This window comes from Crotalus tigris, unplaced genomic scaffold (assembly GCF_016545835.1).
Source record: "Crotalus tigris isolate CLP2741 ecotype Arizona unplaced genomic scaffold, ASM1654583v1 scf7180000017946.1269602, whole genome shotgun sequence".
Lineage (NCBI taxonomy): Eukaryota > Metazoa > Chordata > Lepidosauria > Squamata > Viperidae > Crotalus > Crotalus tigris.
The window spans coordinates 232,122-250,479 of record NW_024096738.1 but is presented as its reverse complement, the minus strand read 5'-3'; the positions used below and the strand labels follow the sequence as shown (position 1 = coordinate 250,479).

The 18,358-nt window shown below is 38.8% G+C and overlaps 1 protein-coding gene across 1 annotated transcript in view; it reads left to right on the top strand.

Moving 5' to 3' along the window:
- LOC120308744 (low-density lipoprotein receptor-related protein 2-like) overlaps nucleotides 1-17,027 on the top strand; it is a 49,470-nt gene extending 32,443 nt beyond the window's left edge. Inside the window, exons 22-33 of the mRNA XM_039345206.1 lie at nucleotides 967-1,185; nucleotides 2,259-2,439; nucleotides 5,714-5,915; nucleotides 6,188-6,352; nucleotides 7,998-8,198; nucleotides 9,246-9,792; nucleotides 10,272-10,400; nucleotides 11,251-11,358; nucleotides 12,042-12,278; nucleotides 14,240-14,759; nucleotides 15,970-16,087; nucleotides 16,493-17,027. Of these exons, the coding sequence (XP_039201140.1) occupies nucleotides 967-1,185; nucleotides 2,259-2,439; nucleotides 5,714-5,915; nucleotides 6,188-6,352; nucleotides 7,998-8,198; nucleotides 9,246-9,792; nucleotides 10,272-10,400; nucleotides 11,251-11,358; nucleotides 12,042-12,278; nucleotides 14,240-14,759; nucleotides 15,970-16,087; nucleotides 16,493-16,537 (2,672 nt within the window). The 3' untranslated portion in view covers nucleotides 16,538-17,027. The remainder of the gene's footprint in view (nucleotides 1-966; nucleotides 1,186-2,258; nucleotides 2,440-5,713; nucleotides 5,916-6,187; nucleotides 6,353-7,997; nucleotides 8,199-9,245; nucleotides 9,793-10,271; nucleotides 10,401-11,250; nucleotides 11,359-12,041; nucleotides 12,279-14,239; nucleotides 14,760-15,969; nucleotides 16,088-16,492) is intronic.
- The last annotated feature ends 1,331 nt before the right edge of the window (nucleotides 17,028-18,358 follow it).

Below are 18,358 nucleotides of genomic sequence, written 5' to 3'. Positions count from 1 at the left end.
GGATAAGGCAAATAGTTGTTTAGTGTTTTGATTCTGCAATGGTCCTATCTGAATTTCCAAAGTTCATGCAGATTAACAGATGTCCAAAACATTTTGAGTTTGAAATGTTCAAAACATGCATTAATTCTAAAATAGGAACAAAAAGGGATACTCAGTTCTATGACATTTCATATTCTGCCCTGGAAAAATATAGAAACCTGGATCACGATGCCATTTTTAATCCGAGGCCTACAAATGATCTAACTTGCAGGAACATCGGCAAAAGCAATAGTTTTTCTATAACTCAGATCTCAGAGCAATGGAAATTAGCTATTCTGCAGCCAGTAGCCTGTTGGCACCAGGAATATTGCCCCTTTTCTGCAACTTTAGCAATGTCTTGATAGGGCTGAATAGCAAGTAGCATTCAGCATGAAATGACTTTGGTGGCCTTAGAGGGAAAACCTGAGAGGCAAAGAATTAAGTTTGAATAATTTCCTAGTCCGAAACAGTATCTTGAACAGAAGACAAGCCTAAAGCTTCAGACAAGAGAAGCTTTCCATAAAAGAAAAAGGAAAACAAACCAAAATCATGGGAGTTTAGGATTGCCACTTCAAGCTAATCTTCAAAGGCATCCACCATTTGTCAAGAATGATGTTGGAGGTCTTCCAGACCATTATTTTGTTAATAGCCTCTGTTCTTGTTAGCAAATACAACACGATCCATCATCCGGCTTATAGTGAAATATTTTGAAGTTTGTCTCAAATGGTTTTGGAATCTTTCTATTTTGTGTGTACATTTGTTGTGTCTAAATTTGAGTGCAGTGCTAAATAATAGAAAACAAAGAATAGAGTGGAAGAATGAACATCGTCCCTCATTAAAAGATGACTTGAAGCATTTCCTACCTCTTCTCCCTTAATTTACATAGTTGGGAGGTTGCAATTGATGCATATTTTGCATGGAAAGTAAATAGTTTTGTCTTTGCCGTAGGTTCCGAGCCATCACTGCTAGTTGCAGTTCAGTTTGACCTACTCGTATTCGGATTAAGAACCATGAAAGAGGATGTTATCTTGAGAGTTGATCATAACATCATCATCTTTTCCATTGACTACGATTTTGTATCACAGACAGTCTTTTGGATGAATCTCAATGCTGAAAGTATTAAGTGGATTAATATGAAAACCAAGGAAAAGGGAACTCTAATAAAAGGTTGGTCTTACTATATTTTCAGATGTTTGGGCAGTTTTTAAAAAATTAGTGGCTTAGGACAAAACTAATTTTAATTGTAACTTCGGCAAGTTGAACTTTTGGTAGAACTCATATTTGACTATTGGAGCCAGCTCACACTCTCACATGGTTAGGCAACTTCACAGGTCCACCTATATTCAAAAGGAAAAAGCCAAGGAAAAATTGAGTGCTCATATTTCTAAAAAGATACTTTTAACAGTATAACAAAATAACTTTGAGAAACAGCAATACCAGCTGGGTACACAGATCTAATCCTGCCTGCAGGTTATAGCTGACATACTGGAGGAAAGATTTCATTAAGTTCCTCCGGGAAGAAAACATACAATTTGACAAAGTCTCATATCACAGATGAGGTTATCCTACTTAGTAAACTCCCTCATGAATGGCAAAGCAAGATTATGTGTCACCTGGGACAATTGCTCAGAAGGCCAAGAATCCCTTGCTAAAAAGTTGTTGATGGCTGAAATCTGCAACTTCCAGTCTATAAATGTAAAGGCTCTTCCAGTGTATACTAATATAAAGGGACAGTAACAGCAGAGCTGGCACCTAAAAAGAATTATCCTTTTATGATAATTGGTCAGGTATGAGTATTTTTGAGGATTGTCTAAGAAGGTGGATTTCAAACACTGTTAACAGTGAACAATCTACCTGGAGCTGAGTCGTAACTGTTCAGCATTAAACCAGAGGTACACTGCATGAAAACTTCTGAACAGGATGTCTTTTCTCTCATATGGCTATTTAAAAGGTAATTTGTAATGGAATTCTGTTTTATAATTACTTTCTAAATAGGAGATTTTTGGCTGATATTTCCTGTTCATATATTTATAAACCTTAGCAATAGACTATTTATCACCAGAGATCGGCAGATAAAAGCAAAAATACATTTGCTTATTGTGAAAGTTCGAATACAACATAATTACTTTTAAAAATATATATATATATATATTTCATTGTTTGGCATTGTGACCTAGCTTTTGGGATAGGCTGGAAACTTGCATAGGTTCATTTCTGTCATTTCAAACATCTGATTACAGGCATCAGATCTGACAGTATAGCAGTGGACTGGTTGGGAAGGAATCTTTACTGGACAGATGGTACCTCAGGACAGATCTTGGCTACATGGTTAAATAGTACTTGGAAGGGAACTCCAGTCTATACGATGGTTCTTGATGATCTGGAGCAACCACGGTCACTAGCTCTCCACCCACTGGATGGGTAAGCCTTTTATATTTTGCTTGTGCAAAGCTCGGGCTTGTCGGAAGAGTTCAGAAGAACTAGACATATATCTCAGAAACAAGGTGGATAGGTGACTCCATCCACAATTATCCACTATTATTAAGTCACTATAATGTTGTCTTTTAAGGGAAGATATTTCAGAGGGTGATGGCTGTAACGTATCAAGGACTCTTGACGAAAACATTGTCTGGGCTCATGTTAATGTGTGGTCAGGTCTGTCCAATTATGTGATTGAATCATAATTGATAAGGCAAATAGATATTTTTAGAAAGAAGAAACTAGGAGTACAGCTTTAATTGATTCTGCTTGATTGATTTATTATTTATTAAATGTATATGCTGCCCATCTCATTCTGCAAAGTGATTCTGGGCAATTACAATTAAAGTAATAAACATTCAAACATTAACAACAAAATTTAACATTTTTAGATACAAAATTTAAAAACCAAAGGCAAGATTGTTCATAGCTTTTGATCTTCTGATCATGAAATTTCTTTGGCCTGGCTGTTTTACAGTTGTTCTACTGCCTATTCATTAGGTTGTGCACCATAAAAGTACTGGATGAGCATACACTGGCATTTCATTTAATAAGGGGGTTCCATTCTTTTCCTAGGGTTATTCAATGTCTGTAATGGTTTCATCTCTAGGCAAATGATGCCCAGCTTAAATTCCCTTGACATCAGAGTCAGGTGAAGCTGTGCACACTTGAATATGATGGGATAGATGAGAAATACTAAGCTGAAGTTGAATCCTGAAGGATTGTTTTGTGGACAAGATGGAATTGCCTGCTTGGGACTGGGTGCAATCTCCTGGAGGAACTTTTGCCTTTTTCCAGCTCCACCTAATTTGCTAGCTATGGCGGGACAGAGATAACCTAGCCCCAGTCATCCATGCATTGGTAACCTCAAGTCAGGCTTTTGGGAAGCTGTGTATACAAGGCGACTCTGAAGTGACGTTCACCAGAAGTTGAAATGAGGGCAAGAGGCTGTTATAGATTGGAAGAGGCTGCCACATAGAATTAACAAGCAATACCTATCTATTTTGAAGGCAGATACTGGCTGCCAGTTTGCTATCAGGCATAGTTCCTGGAATTTATAATATAAAGCACTACCTGCCTTAAGCCAAGCACACCTGATAGAGTGCCTTCTCCCATATCTTAACGGTTTATCAATTAAGAAAGGATGCATTTTTCAGGGTAGTTCATTGATTAGAATATTAGCTAGGTCAGAAGAGGGTATTTTTAACACAAAGACTGGGTTGCAGAATCCTCTCCCATTTCACATAGGGGTTGCAGTAAGCTTTTTAAACCTCCAAGCCAATTTAATACATACTCATCCTGCTCTGCCAGTCTGATCTGTTTTAAAGTTTAAATTTAAAAAAATTAATGTTTCTTGGAGTTGTTATTGAATTATTGTGTTTATTTAAATGGTTCTTTGCTGTTCTCCTTTATTGGTGAGAGGGCTAAATTAGAGTCTTTACTACTATGTTGCACCACTTGAAACTCTTAAATTTTGCCTTAACTTTTGTAAGTGATCTTGTTTACTCTTAGCTGCAGAAATACACGTGTGTGCATGCACCTGTACACACAAACACACAGAGCATATTATGCCCATGTGTTAGAAATGACCCCAGCTTGGGAATGGAATGGAATTTCAAAATGAAGATTTGATTCAGATTATCAGAAATTTTGAAAGGGTATGGATGCAAAATGGTAAATAAAATCTACTTTAGTTTAGCTCTAATACTATATAAATGCAAATGAAATGTCCCACGTAGTCTGAAGGCTGCTTTCCTCAATCTAGACTGCAGATGTATTAAACTTTAACAGAGTAGCCCCCCTTCCTACCCCCAACCTCCATGCTTAATGGGAGTTAAGGTATATGATACCTTAATTGTGCTAAAACTGTAGATCTGATGCATGACTGGATAGAAAGAGAGTGGTGATCTAACTTCAAATTGCAAAGAAAGTAGAGTTCAAATGAAGACATTAGCCAAAAGAGTTCCTATGCTAATTTTCCTCTAGAATAAAATCATCTGAAATAGGAGTGGGACACCTTGTCTGGTGCCCTAGGGAAGATGTACAATGAAAGCCATCTAACTTGGTGGTCAATAGAATATAGAATAACAGAGTTGGAAGGGATCTTTGGAGATCTTCAAGTCCAACCCCCTGTTCAGGCAGGAAACCTTATACCATTTCAGACAAATGGTTTGTCCAATCTCTTCTTAAAAACTTCCAGTGTTGGAGCATTCACAAATTCTGGAGGCAAATTGTTCTATTGGTTAATTGTTCTAATTGTCAGGAAAGTTCTAGGTTTCTTCTCTCCTTGATTAGTTTCCATCCATTGCTTCTTGTCCTGCCGTCAGGTGCTTTGGAGAATAACATGACCCCCCCTTCTTTGTGGAAACCCCTAAGATATTGGAACACTGCTATAATGTCAACCTTAGTCCTTCGTTTCATTAAACTAGACATACCCAATTCCAGCAACCATTCTTTATATGTTTTATCCTCCAGGCCCCTAATCATCTTTGTTGGTCTTCTTTGCACTCTTTTTAGAGTCTCAACATCCTTTTTACATCGTGGTGACAAAAACTGGATGCAGTATTCCAAGTGTGGCCTTACCAAGGCATTGTAAAGTGATATTAACACTTCATGTGATCTTGATTCTATCCCTCTGTTAATGCAGCCTAGCACTGTGTTGCCTTTTTTGGCAGCTGCAGCACACTGCTGGCTCATATTTAAGTGATTGTCCACTAAGACTCCAAGATCCCTCTCACAGTTACTACTATTGATTGAGGTACTGCCCATACTGTACCTGTGCATTTGATTTTTCTTGCCTATATGTAGAACCTTACTTTTTTCTCCACTGAATTTCATTTTGTTAGATAGTCTGTCCAGATCCTCCTGTATTTTAAGCTTGTCTTCTGGAGTGTTGACTATTCCTGCCAGCTTGGTGTCGTCTGCAAATTTGATGAGTTCCCCATCTATCCCCTCATCCAAATCATTGATGAAAATGTTGAAGAGTACTGGACCTAATGCAGAGCCTTGGGGTACCCCACTGCATACTTCCTTCCATGTAGATGAAGTTCCAGTGGGCACACACTGAGTGTGGTTGGTCAGCCAGTTACAAATCCATCTGGTGGTGATGTTGTCTAACCCACATTTTTCTATCTTATCAAGTAGAAAGCATTGTAAGCTGTAGTGACTGAATTCCATTCTATAAAAATATATAACATATATCTCTTCTCTTTCCTAGATTTATGTACTGGTGTGAAATAAGCTTTGAATCCAAAATATGGAAAGCAGGGATGGATGGAAGTAATAAAGAAGTGCTAATTAATGATGGAATTGGTTGGCCCACAAGCATAGCCCTTGACTTCTTGAGCTGGAGAATTTTCTGGTCTGATGACAAGTTTTACTCCATTGCCTCAGCCTTTTTGGATGGTAGTGATATGAAGGTATTGTACATAAACCTGACTAAGCTGGAAGCAGACAAGAATTTATTCAAGTTATTTGTTTTAAAGGAAAGAGTCATTTCTGATAATGTGATAATCTTGCTCTTCTCTTGGTAGCTAGCGTTCTATATTGTTTCAGAATTCCATATCTAATCTAGAACTATGGAAATGAATGTGTGAATGTGTCAAAACTTCCAGATTTTTTTTGTTTGGCTGAAAATAAGAGCTCGGGCTGAGCTGTGATGCATCTCTTAACAACAACATTTTTCTCTCAGATTTTTCAGCTGACTGAGATACATAGTCCCTTCTCAGTGAATATCTTTGAAGACTACATCTATTGGTCTGACATGCAAACAAGGATAATACAGAAGATAGACAAAAGGACAGCCAAAAATAGAACAGTTCTCCTAAAGAGTCATGGACAACCATATGGACTAAAGGTATTATATAAATAGCACACATTATGGAAAGGTTGATCATTAGAGCAATGCCTATTTTTATTTTACTTTGCCAAAGGGATGTCTCTAGTTTGGAATGAATAAATGTAAAGGCAAGTTTATTTGGCCTGGGTCTTCAAATCTTAGTATCTGTATGAGCCAAGCCCCATATTTTCTTAGACTAAGGGTGTTGCAATACTGATCAGTATTGTAACTGATAACAGAATTTTGACCAAGAATAAGACATTTACAGGAAATACTACTGTTGGCCATAGCATAATTTGTTGCCCTAACTGAAAGTTAGAGAAAACTACCTCTCAGCTGTACTTTAAGGAAGAGACCCCTATGCACCTTCTTCATTGCAGCAGAAGTCCCTGACTTAGATAGTTCCTGCTAAGCTGGTTGCCCTAAAATATTAAAATAATTCAAAACTTAGAGATTCTTGCAAGAGACCTGGCTTATTAAACTAAGGTTTATCTGGTAGTAGTAAGAAGCAGTGCAAGGTCTATTAATGTTACTAGGTCTTTCATCGGGACCAAATAAATATTTAGTTATCTGTAAGGAAGGTCAATTTGACCTGCACTCCGTTTATCGAAGACCCTATTTTTCACTTGGAACTTGGAGCTGTTCAAGTAAACCCAGATGCAATCCAGGAAGACAGTAAAACGGAAGGATTGAATCTGCTGTTATATTTATTCTCCTTTCTTTTCAGGTCTTTGCTTGCCCTTTAGCAGAGACCTTTAGCTGTTTGTTTTCACTTTGCATTTCTCTGCCTTTTAAGACCCTCCAGACCAGTGTTTTTCAAGGTTAGCAACTTTAAGATGCTTGGACTTCAGTTCCAGAATTCGCCAGTCAGCATTTGTGAGTTGAAGCCCACCTATCTTAAAATCAACAAGCTTACAAAACACTGCTTTAGACAATCAAGGATACTCTTTAGTTGAGAATCTTCCTATGAGCCATTGACTTACCAGAATTTTACTAACCAGATTCTTATAATACAGTCACACAAGTAATTCATGAATTTTCTTACCAGCTTTCAGTTTAAAGCCTTGGCCATCCTTAAGTTCCTATTTCTCATAGCCATCAGCTGCTTTTTTGAAACTCTGACTTTTGCCACATGATGCAAGTGGATGATGGATAAAAATAGTTGATGTTTTTACTGGAGACAAATTGAGACAATGAGAATTTACTCCAGCAAGATTTGAGCCTGACTTGATGGCACCTAACTAACTAGCTGAACAGAGATTAGCCATGTGTTTTGTGTGCCTTCTTGCATAGTAAGGAAGCTTAATTTTTTCTTAGATGTACCCTTAGTGCTAAATCAGAAGGAACTTTCACTGTAAATAATCTACGTTCTGATCTTGGTCCTCAAATTTGTCAGCCAGCATATGAAACCTCAACTTACACGAACTCCCCTTGCATAGGAATTAACATGTGAAGTAGAGCCAAAATCTAGAAAAACCAACCCTCTTTCCAACCCTCTTTCTAGTTGTATCAACCAAGTGTAAACTTTACAAATCCCATTGATACAACATACAATGTGTGTATTCCTTTAATAATTTTTGAGGAGGAACGTACAAAGTGCATAATAGAGATACCCTGAAACTCCTAGTGTAACATTCTCACACTCTTGAAATTTGGTTTTCAGGTGATGCATGAAGCTCTGCAGCCAGCAGCCCCTAATCCATGTGTAGAAATTGGCTGTTCATATTTGTGCCTCTTAAGCCCCAGCAAAAGTGGAAGCTGCCATTGCCCGCTTGAATTTGTGCTATCAAGTGATGGAAAGACCTGCATTCCATTAAAGGAGTCGGCATTCATGTTACTGGTTGCACAGACAGATGTTACACAGGTATTGCTTTCAATTGGATAGTAAAGAGAATAGCTGCAAGCCAATTGCCCAAATGAAAATTTCTTACAGGTCTTTACTTGACTGGCACAGCAGAGGGGCTTCCATATGAATTTTCCTTAGTAATAAGTAAATGCTGTTGACTGAATGCTAATTTTTCCAAAGCTCTTCTGAACACACACACACACACACACACACACACACACACACTTCTCAGAAAGAGTGACTCAATCAGGTTAGCCACTTTTTTTTACATCGTATTGAAATTCTGTTGGAAAGGGATATTTTATCCCCTGTTGTTGAGTGTCACAGAGATAAATGGAAGCTATTATACAGTATTTTCATTTACTATTGCACAAGGTAGCAAAAGCTGTATGGGCTTCAGCAGTCCTAGGCTTCTGCTGTGATAGAATTATCTTAGAGCAGTTTGCTGACTGTAATAGCCCAGTGGTGGCGAACCTAAGGCATGCGTGCCAGAGGTGGCACTCAGAGCCCTCTCTGCTGGCACGCAGGCCGTTGCCGCCAGCAGCAGGTCCATCAGGCCGCTACCACCACCTGGAGCAGGAGCCCCGCCCAGCATAAAGGAGGCCAAGCGGTTGACTAGCAAGCTCAAGTAGAGGTGGTATAGCAGAGGTCACCAACCTTTGTCAATTGGTGGACTGGAAGAAAAGGGAGGGGGAAGCATGCACGTGCTGCAAATGAGGCGGGACTAGTGCCTGCGTGATGCTCACTAGCCCTGCCCCATTCTTGTGTGGTGCAGCGCCTTGTATCTGCACCCCGCGGCGCAGCAGCGGCCGTTTTTACGCCTTGCAGTATGGTGGCCTATTTTTGTGTTCCTGGTTTTTGCATGCCAGAGACGGCACTCAGAGGTGCCTCCCTGCCCCCCCCCCCAAGGGCACCACAATGCTGATGGACCCCTGGCACTTTGCAATAGATAAGTGGGATTTGGGTTGTGGTTTGGGCACTCGGTCTCTAAAAGGTTCGCCATCACTGTTATAGCCCCTTGTAAGCTGAAGTTATAATATTGGTGTTTCTAATATTGAACCCTAGGTCTACCTGAAAAAAATAAGTTCCACAGCTGGGCAGATGACTCTTCCTGAGCACAGCACTCTCCCCTTGACTAATGTAACTCACCTGATGGCTGTAGACTACTCTGTACGCAGCGCTGCATTGTACTTCTCAGACTTAAATGATGACTTCATAAAAGTCCTGGCTATTAAAGATGCTGGAAGAGCTTCTTTGAAGAAGATTCTGCCAGTTGAGGGCACTGTGATATCACTTGCGCTTGACTGGCTAAGTGCCAACATCTATTGGATTGATAGTAAATATAAATCTGTTCAAGTGGCAGCATCGGAAGGCAAATATAGACATGTGGTACTTAGTGATGGTCTTTACAACCCAACCATTGTGGTGGTGCATCCCCCAACTGCATCCATGTGCATTGTGGATTTAGGTGATGAACATGGCATATCTGATCCCACAATAGAATATGCTGCTATGGATGGGAGTAGGCGGAGAATACTCTGGAAGAAATCCCTGGTTCCTATTGGTTTAACAATAGTAGATGCCGGCACTCGGCTCTATTGGGCTGACCAAGGTAAGCAGTCTAACGTGTTGATCAAATTCTCTGGGTTCAGCTTACTTTCCTAGCATGTGAAAGAACATTCCATTCTTTTTTAAATAGTAATTTTATTAAGCATTACAATTACAATAGTAAAAAATTATACAAGCAGCAGAAAACCTGAAAGAATAATAAAAGGTGCAAAAAAAGAAAGGGAGAAAGGAAAAAAATAGAGAAATAGAAAATAAAAATGCAGTAAAGAAAAGAAATACAAAAAACAACTTCCCACATTCATCACAATTTAAGTAACTTATCACCTTCTTTTAAAATGCAACAAGCGATGGCTTCTTCCAACATCCCATCTCTTTTCTATAAACAGTTCTATAAAAAACTCATCATTTCGGTCTTGTTTCAAGAGATAAAAACATTTCTGTTTTATTTTGATCAAATGTCTTGTGCAATTCTTTTTTTCCTGTTATGTATTGCTTTTTCTGACTAGGCTCTGTTTCCTACAGCAAAAGGTTCTGTGGAAAGCATTCGTTTAGATGGCTCCGGGCACAGACTCATTCGGACAGGAATACATGGCCTCATGGCCTTCACAATAGGGAATGGAATGATGTTCTGGACAACAGCAACACGCAGTCGTAAGCAGGCTTGAACTACACAAATCCTATAGGACATTCCCAAGGAAAGGGGAGGCTCTCTGTCACTGATCATAATACGATAAATGATGCATCACTTGTGTCATTTACTTGACTCGGATCAATGACATATCATAGAATCAAGGGAACCAGATGTCAAGTTTTTATGTCAATACTTGCACAACAAATATTTTGTAAGTTCAAATTCAAAACCTGCCTCCAGCTATATGAATACATGATTGGCAAGTGTTCGTGCAGTGTTCAGTCTAGTTATTAGACTATTATAAGGTACTGTATAAAAGTAGTCCTCAACTTACAGCAGTTTGTTTAGTGACTATTCAAAGTTACGATGACATTGAAAAACTCGACTGACAACCGTTTTTCACACCTACAATTGTTGCACCATCCTCATGGTCACGTGATCAACATTCAGATGCTTTTCGGCAACTGACTTCTATTTATGACGGTTGCAGTGTCCCTGGGTCATGTGATCAGCTTTTGTGAACTTCTGACACTCAAAGTCAATGGGGAAGCCAGGAAGTTAGTAACCGTGTTACTAACTTAACAACTGCTATCAGTCACATAATCCCTGTGTCAAGAAAGGTGATAAAATGGGGCAAATCTCACTTAACAATTGTCTCACCTGATAACAGAAATTTTGGGTTCAATTGTCATAAATCGAGAACTACCTGTATTGTATTCCAGCTGGCTCAGAAATTAACAGACTCTAGTCAATGACAAAATTGCTAGTAATAATAATACTAATATTATGTAGTATGTTGTAAATCAATAGCAATGCTCTGTGTAGCAGTAAAATATTTTCTCCAAATCTGATTAACTTTATTCCTAACAGGTACAATAAAGGTGTGGCATAGTCAGCTGGAAGCAGTAGAAAACTGGTGGTTTCAAACAAATCAGAAACTTGTGGATATAAAGATCTACAGCAAACTAAACCAACAAGGTAAAGTTCACAATAACTGTGAGAAGTCAGGGGGGGGAGGGGGGGAATGCCTGGAATGCATTGAACAATAACATTCTTTGGTACCTTTTTGGTATAGCACAAGTTTTAAGCATACAAAAAGTGGGATGTTCTCTAAACGTAAGTATTTATATAAAATATTTATAAGTATTTTATTAAGTTTTATAAAGGCATGGGGAAAAAAGGGTCGGTATAGGTAATGGGGTTCAGGGCAGTGTGCAGGGAAGGAATTGGGATGGGGATAGGTACAACAATGGGGTTGCCCCCAATAACATTCCAAGCTTTAGCAAACAAACTATCGTCCGGGTACAAGTATTCAGTGGGAATAGTTAATATAATAAGTAACTGTAGTCAACAAAAATAGCAATAATTATAAAGCATATCAATAAGCATCAATTCTGAACAAGGATGTGATTGCCATTGTTTTTATTGAAAACCTCTCTCTCCCTTAGGTATAAGGTAAGTGAGACTCTTCTGGAAAAATAGTACCTGTCATATATTGACTTGTTCTACCGTAGTGGTTGAAATTGATGGGACGGTGTCAGAAATAATAATACAAGTCAACAGTACCCCAGCCAGGTTGCCAAGTAAATGCTTCCTTGCTGCACCATATTATGCATGGGAAATAGAACTGAAGCAATTCATTTTTGTCTTCTGGCTTCTAGGTAGGAATGGTTGTTCTGAAAAGCATGGGGGATGCAGTCAGATCTGTTTACCAAATCCACAAGGACGAAGTTGCCGATGCACCACCGGGTACCTTTTAGAACGCGAAACTTTGTGCATCAAAGGCATAAGATGCTCAGAGCCTTTTCAAGCCTGTTTGGATAACAGCAAATGTATTGTAAAAGAACAAGTCTGTGATGGAAACCTTGATTGTCATGATGGCTCTGATGAGTTGAATTGTAAGTATGAAAATCTGCATTTAAACAATCAGAGAAATGGATGCTCAGGAAGCAGCTAATTAACACCTGAAGGATGGATAGCTGTTGTTAAAATTGATTTTTTAAAACGTTAAAATCAATTGTTTATTTAACACTAATGCTTTTTATATATTTCTGAATATTGGATATGCTGCCTTCATTTACTGAAATAAGGTGCTTTTCTAATACAAAAGAATGCTACTCTCAGCTCTAGATGTATAATTTAAGCAGCTTTATGTTTATCAACATTAACGTTTATAAAATCATGGTTTATAAGACCCTTTTTCTTTTAAAAAAAGGTTTAAGTTATCTAAATCATCGAAGTGTTAATAATTTATACAATAGTGGTATAATGTAGGACCTGCATTTTATAATGACATAATAAAACAATATTTTAAAAGTAAAAGCAAGAAAAGGGTATTCACGTTAGAAATGTGCACTTAGTAAAGGTGTGGTTTGTAAGTAAATGACTGTTTCATAAAATAGCCTGCTTTAATTCAGTGCCCATTTCAAAGCAAGATTCACACTTCCTATGACTAACTTGGGCAAACAACAAATGGCGGTAGTTTCTAATAACAATGGTTATGTATATATGTGTGTGTGTGTGTGTATATATATATATATATATATATATATATATATATATATATATATATATATATATATATATACACACATTGCTTACTGGTGTACACCGCTTAGAGAGTGCTTGCACTTAAAGCGGTATATAAGTCTCATAAATAAATAAATAAATAAATAAATAAATAAATAAATAAATATTCAGAAAATAATAGGGTGTGCCTCAGTTTTTCCAGTCTTCCATCAAATGTCCCAATGTAAGTTGTTTTGGTGTCAAATGGCTGCAATGCTATGTTAGTCAAATCCAGTGCTTTTTTTGTAAAAAAAATAAAATAAAAAAAGGTGCCGGAACCATCATATGTCATATAACCTGCCTTGCCTACCCTATAAGGTTCCATCCAAAAAAGGTGCCGGAACTCCATTCTGGGCGTTCTATGACAAAAAAAAAAAAAAGCCCTGGTGAAATCTAACATAACTTAGTCCAGGGGTAGGCAACCTTGGCTGGCTCAGGAATTCTGGAAGTTGAAGTCCACGGTCATAAAAGAGCCAAGGTTGCCTACCCCTGACTTAGTCATTTTTTGTTCCTCTTCCTGGAAATTGTAGCCACATAAAAAAAGGACTAACATCTCCCAACATTCAGCACCATATGTAAAAATGCAGTTCTCTGCATTTTTTGAGAAAGCTGCTGAAATGCAAGCATTGCCTATTCTTAAAGGTTATCTGCATGCTACATCATATTTATCAGACAAGGGAAGTGTGACGGCTTACCTTCTATTTATTTCAATTTAGATGCCACCTGACCTCAAACTGACTTTAGGCAGCTCATAATATAAAAAATAATAAAAACGCAAACACAGAACAAAACGTGGTGGGATTCAGTTGTTCAATATAAAAAATATAGATATAAAAGATATAGATATAAAAAAAATATCCAACAAATGGGTATTATTCATTTGAACCAAATGCCTGGGAGGAGATCCAAGCCTTCAGCACCTTATAGAACACTAATGGGGTAGGAACCAACAAAATTCAGTTGGGATCCTGTTCTAGAGGACAGGTATATTTCCAACAATAAGGCATGTTTCCTGGGTCCCAGTAGGTGGCACTGTTTAATTGAAAGAATCCTGAGCATGCCACCTTAGCTGGTATGTACTACCTGGGCAAAAACCTTCAAGTAACCTGGATCTGTCCCAATGCCTTTAAACCGAACCTTTGAATAGAGCCTATAGGTTTTTGGGGAGAAAAATCCGGCTTGCTTGCAGTTACTCTTTTGTTAAGAACCTCTGGCCAGCTACAAAACATTCCATCTTGACTCTGCTACCTTCAGAAATGATGTTTCTGAAGTAAATGATCTCTACTTACAGGTCACTACATGGTCAATAAACCCCAGTCGATAACTCCATCTCGGACAACACTGCTGCAAACAAAACCATTTCATGAAAAGAAAACTCTGGTGCCCATCAAAATCATCACTAAAAAGATACACGTGCAACCACAGACAAAATACAAGAGTACGACTGTTACTGACTATAAAAGGACAACTTCTACCACTACCCAGATCCTTCCTCCAAGAAGAGGACAGAAGCCTACACTGCCTGCAGCGGGGAAATGGCAAAATCCTCCTCTCGTGCAGGGGATCAAACAAAGCGACTTAGGGCCGCCTGCTTGTAACAGTGAGACCTGTAACAGGAGAGGAGACTGTACTGTGGAAAACCATAGAATAAAGTGCAATTGCAAGCTGGGATATAGCGGTGACTACTGCGAAAAAGAGGAACCCAAGTCTACAGCTGGTTCCATTGTTTTGAGTATCATTATTGTCTTACTCCTTATTACGGGAGTTGCAGGGATCTTTATCTACTTTAGGAGGCAAAAATCACGTCTAAGGTAAGTTTGGTTATTCTCTTTCTTTCCACATTCAGTGGGGAAAGCAGACGAATGCAATACATTTCTCTGCTATCTAATCTATAATAAAATTAGTGTCTACTATTCTGTATTTCCCCTTGGAAGGACTACAATTTTGGAACTAGCAGCAATTGGTGTTTGACACGAGAGTGCAATTCTGCTAACTGTAACTTTCCCACTCTATTTTTATAATTCCATACATGTGTACTGTATTTATATTGCACTTTTTCCGCAAGGAATTTGGAACGGGTGGCATTTAAAATAAAGTGTACTACCTTGCTCTATTAGTCAAGTGAATCCTGCCTGATAAGATTCTTCGCATCTGCTATTGATTGTATTTTTAGTCCTACTTAACCAGATCTTTATCTAGCTAGAACTGCACTTGCTGCTGGTAAGTATGAAGCTATACGCTGGGAGGTAGACCACCCAGTAGGTGGAAGGCTATGCAAACATTATGAAGATTAAATAGGCATGAGATTTTCTGTTGAAACCCTTGAATGGTATTTAATTCACAACCCAGTTCTGTTCAGTCACTATACTTGCTGAATTTTATTTTCAGGTGACCGTTGACATTTGGCAATAAAAATTTAGTTTCATGAGTGTGATTTATGTAGCTGAAGGGACATAGGAGGCAAGGTTTTTCTGTCATGGTGCCTATCCTATGGAATTATCTCCCCACTGACCTTGTTAGATTTCAGGAAGACTTCGAAGTCCTGTCTATTTACTCGGGGCATTGGATCCAAGAAATTAGATGAGCTTGTGCTGGAAAGTATAGCACAGACGTATCAAACTCATGACATCACATGACATCGCGCAATGTATCGGGACGGTTTTGCCATTGCTGGCAATGGGATGGGTGCGGCTTCCAGATGACGCATCCGGCCTATGGGCCAGCAGTTTGACACCCCTGGTGTAGCATATGTTAGTCTGCCTCAACTGTGTGTTGTGCTGTTGTTGATCTATGGTTATTTTTGTTATTGGAGACATTGTAGTTCATGGAGGATTGACCCGTGTCTAGGACTATGACATTACCTTGAGATAAACAACAACTATAAGTCAGGTCTCAACATGATATCGGAAGGGAAATGTGATGATAGAAATAATACTAATGTAAAATTGCAACTCTGAAAAAAAAATTCTGTTGGCATTTAAACTGCTGCTCACTTTACAATTCTGGCTCTCTTTCTCAAAGGGCATCAAGTACAGGGTCAGATAAAACATTGGCCATCTACCAGAAGGACAATGAGCGAGAAAGAGACAGCTTTGTTGAAGATGAAACCTGCATCAATGCAGCTTATGACCCAGGCCAGGTAACAGCTTCTAGTAACATTTTTATGTTGTATTTCAGTTCCAAGCACATATACTCGATAGCTTTCTCTATAATCTTGAATGAATTATAGCCCCTTTGTATTTAAATATAAAGGATATTTAAACTGTGTGCAGTTGTTTTGAGTTGAGAAGTTTTAGAGTTACAACCTCTCTTTGCCTAGAGAAAATTGATTCTGAGACTGATCAAAGGACAGTTTGCCGCTTAAACGAACTGCCTCTTATTCTGGAAAGCTGATAGTGTTCCTCTATAGATTGTGCTTTATTACAGAACTCCAACAGGCATGCAGGCACATACCCTGGCTGCAGGATCTCTGAAAATGAAAAAGAATCTAAACATGCAAGGAATGATAATATAAAATGTTGATTTTTTTTTCTGTTTTCAACAGGAAATGTCAACTCCTCTGAAGACAAGGATAAGCACAAATTTGTAAGAAAAATGAACTATGTTAACTATAAGCCTCATGCTGTCTTCCTCAGCTGGAAACCAGGGATGATTATGCAGAATCAATGAATGGGAATTTCCCAATGTCATATTTAATATATTAATGCTCAGTCTGTTAGTGTTCATTTTAAATAGCATTTTAAATGCCATTTGAAAGTGGCAAACATGGAGAGATTCTGCTGATAGCATGAGTTAGATTCTGGTTTTACAGTGGTGTGGAGACCCAATGAAATAAACTGCAATCACTTCTAGAGGCCAAACAGCATATCTGGATCCAGTACTCAACTAGCAGCAGTTATGCAATTGACAAGCTGTATAGTACTATACCTGGAGTCATATGCCAGCTTTGCAAATGAAGGGTAATATATGATTGTATGAAAAAAAACAAATGCACAATAAAAAATGTTGGCTTTTGTAGGACTTTAAAATCCTACAAGATATTCAGCCCTTTGAATAATATGGTTTGTATCTGAGACTTACTAAACTTTACTAATCCCACAGGCTTTTATGAATTCATGCGTTTAGATGCAAGACGCAATACAAAACATCTTTTGTGGGTTTTCCCTTTCATTAAAATATCAAATAGCATTTCCTTTCAATTTTGCAGGTGTATTTCATGGAAGGAATTAATGTTTACACTGGTCACTGCTTTCCATTCTTCACTAATGCCTTGCTGTGGCTTAAGTGGCAAATGCTTGGAAAAATCCCCCTTCTGCTGAACAGTATTTATTTATTTATTTATTTATTTTATGAGACTTATATACCGCTTTAAGTGCAAGCACTCTCTAAGCCAGTGGTTCTCAACCTGTGGGTCGGGACCCCATTTGGGGTCGAACGACCATTTCATGGGGGTCGCCAAACAAGGCTGTCCCCCATTTTTTCCCCCTTTTCTTTGGCCACGCCCCTGGCACCTGGTGATGTATAAGTGGTTGGGGGCACCACAACATGGGGAACTGTATTATGGGGTCGCGGCATTAGAAAGATTGAGAACCACTGCTCTAAGTGGTGTACACCAGTAAGCAATGTATATATATATTTTACATTGCCCCCAACAATCTGGGTCCTCATTTCACCTACCTCGGAAGGATGGAAGGCTGAGTCAACCTTGAGCTGGTGAGATTTGAACTGCTGACCTGCTGAACATAGTCAGCTAAAGTGGCCTGCAGTACTGCACCCTAACTGCTGCTCCACCTCGGCATATGCAGCATAGGTGTTTTCTGCCTGTATGTATATGGATTCTGTAATGTTGGCTACCATATTTCTAACTTATCTCTGTTTAGAGATAAGAAGACTAAATATACTGGGCAGCATATCCCTTCCCCTCCTCAAGCCTTCAGCACCGAGTAGCCTTGTCCATTGTGGTCCTAAAATTTTGGTGGGTTTTCCAGTTCTTCTTCTAATGAATTCTTCACGCCTCTTCCTTGAATTAGCAACTTTTCAGGGAATTTTGCCCAGGCCAAGTCGGGATCCCCATGCAGGATTGCTCTTTGCAACAACCAACACTGTTTAGATCCATCTTGGGTTGCCAGCACAGCACAGCACGGTTCTCTTTACCAACGCGCTTTCTGCTTTCCTTTATCACTTCAACAGCCATCCTTCTGGTTCTCTAATAATGGAAAAACCTTCCTATGAGGAACTCTAAGCCCTCTTTTCTGCTTTCAGGTTCTACCCATCAGTTCAACTAAGGCAGTGTTTCCAAAACTTGACAATTTTAAGGCATGAGGACTTCAACTCCCAGAATTCCACAGCCAGCAATGCTGGCTGTGGAATTCTGGGAGTTGAAGTCCACATGCCTTAAAATTGTCAAGTT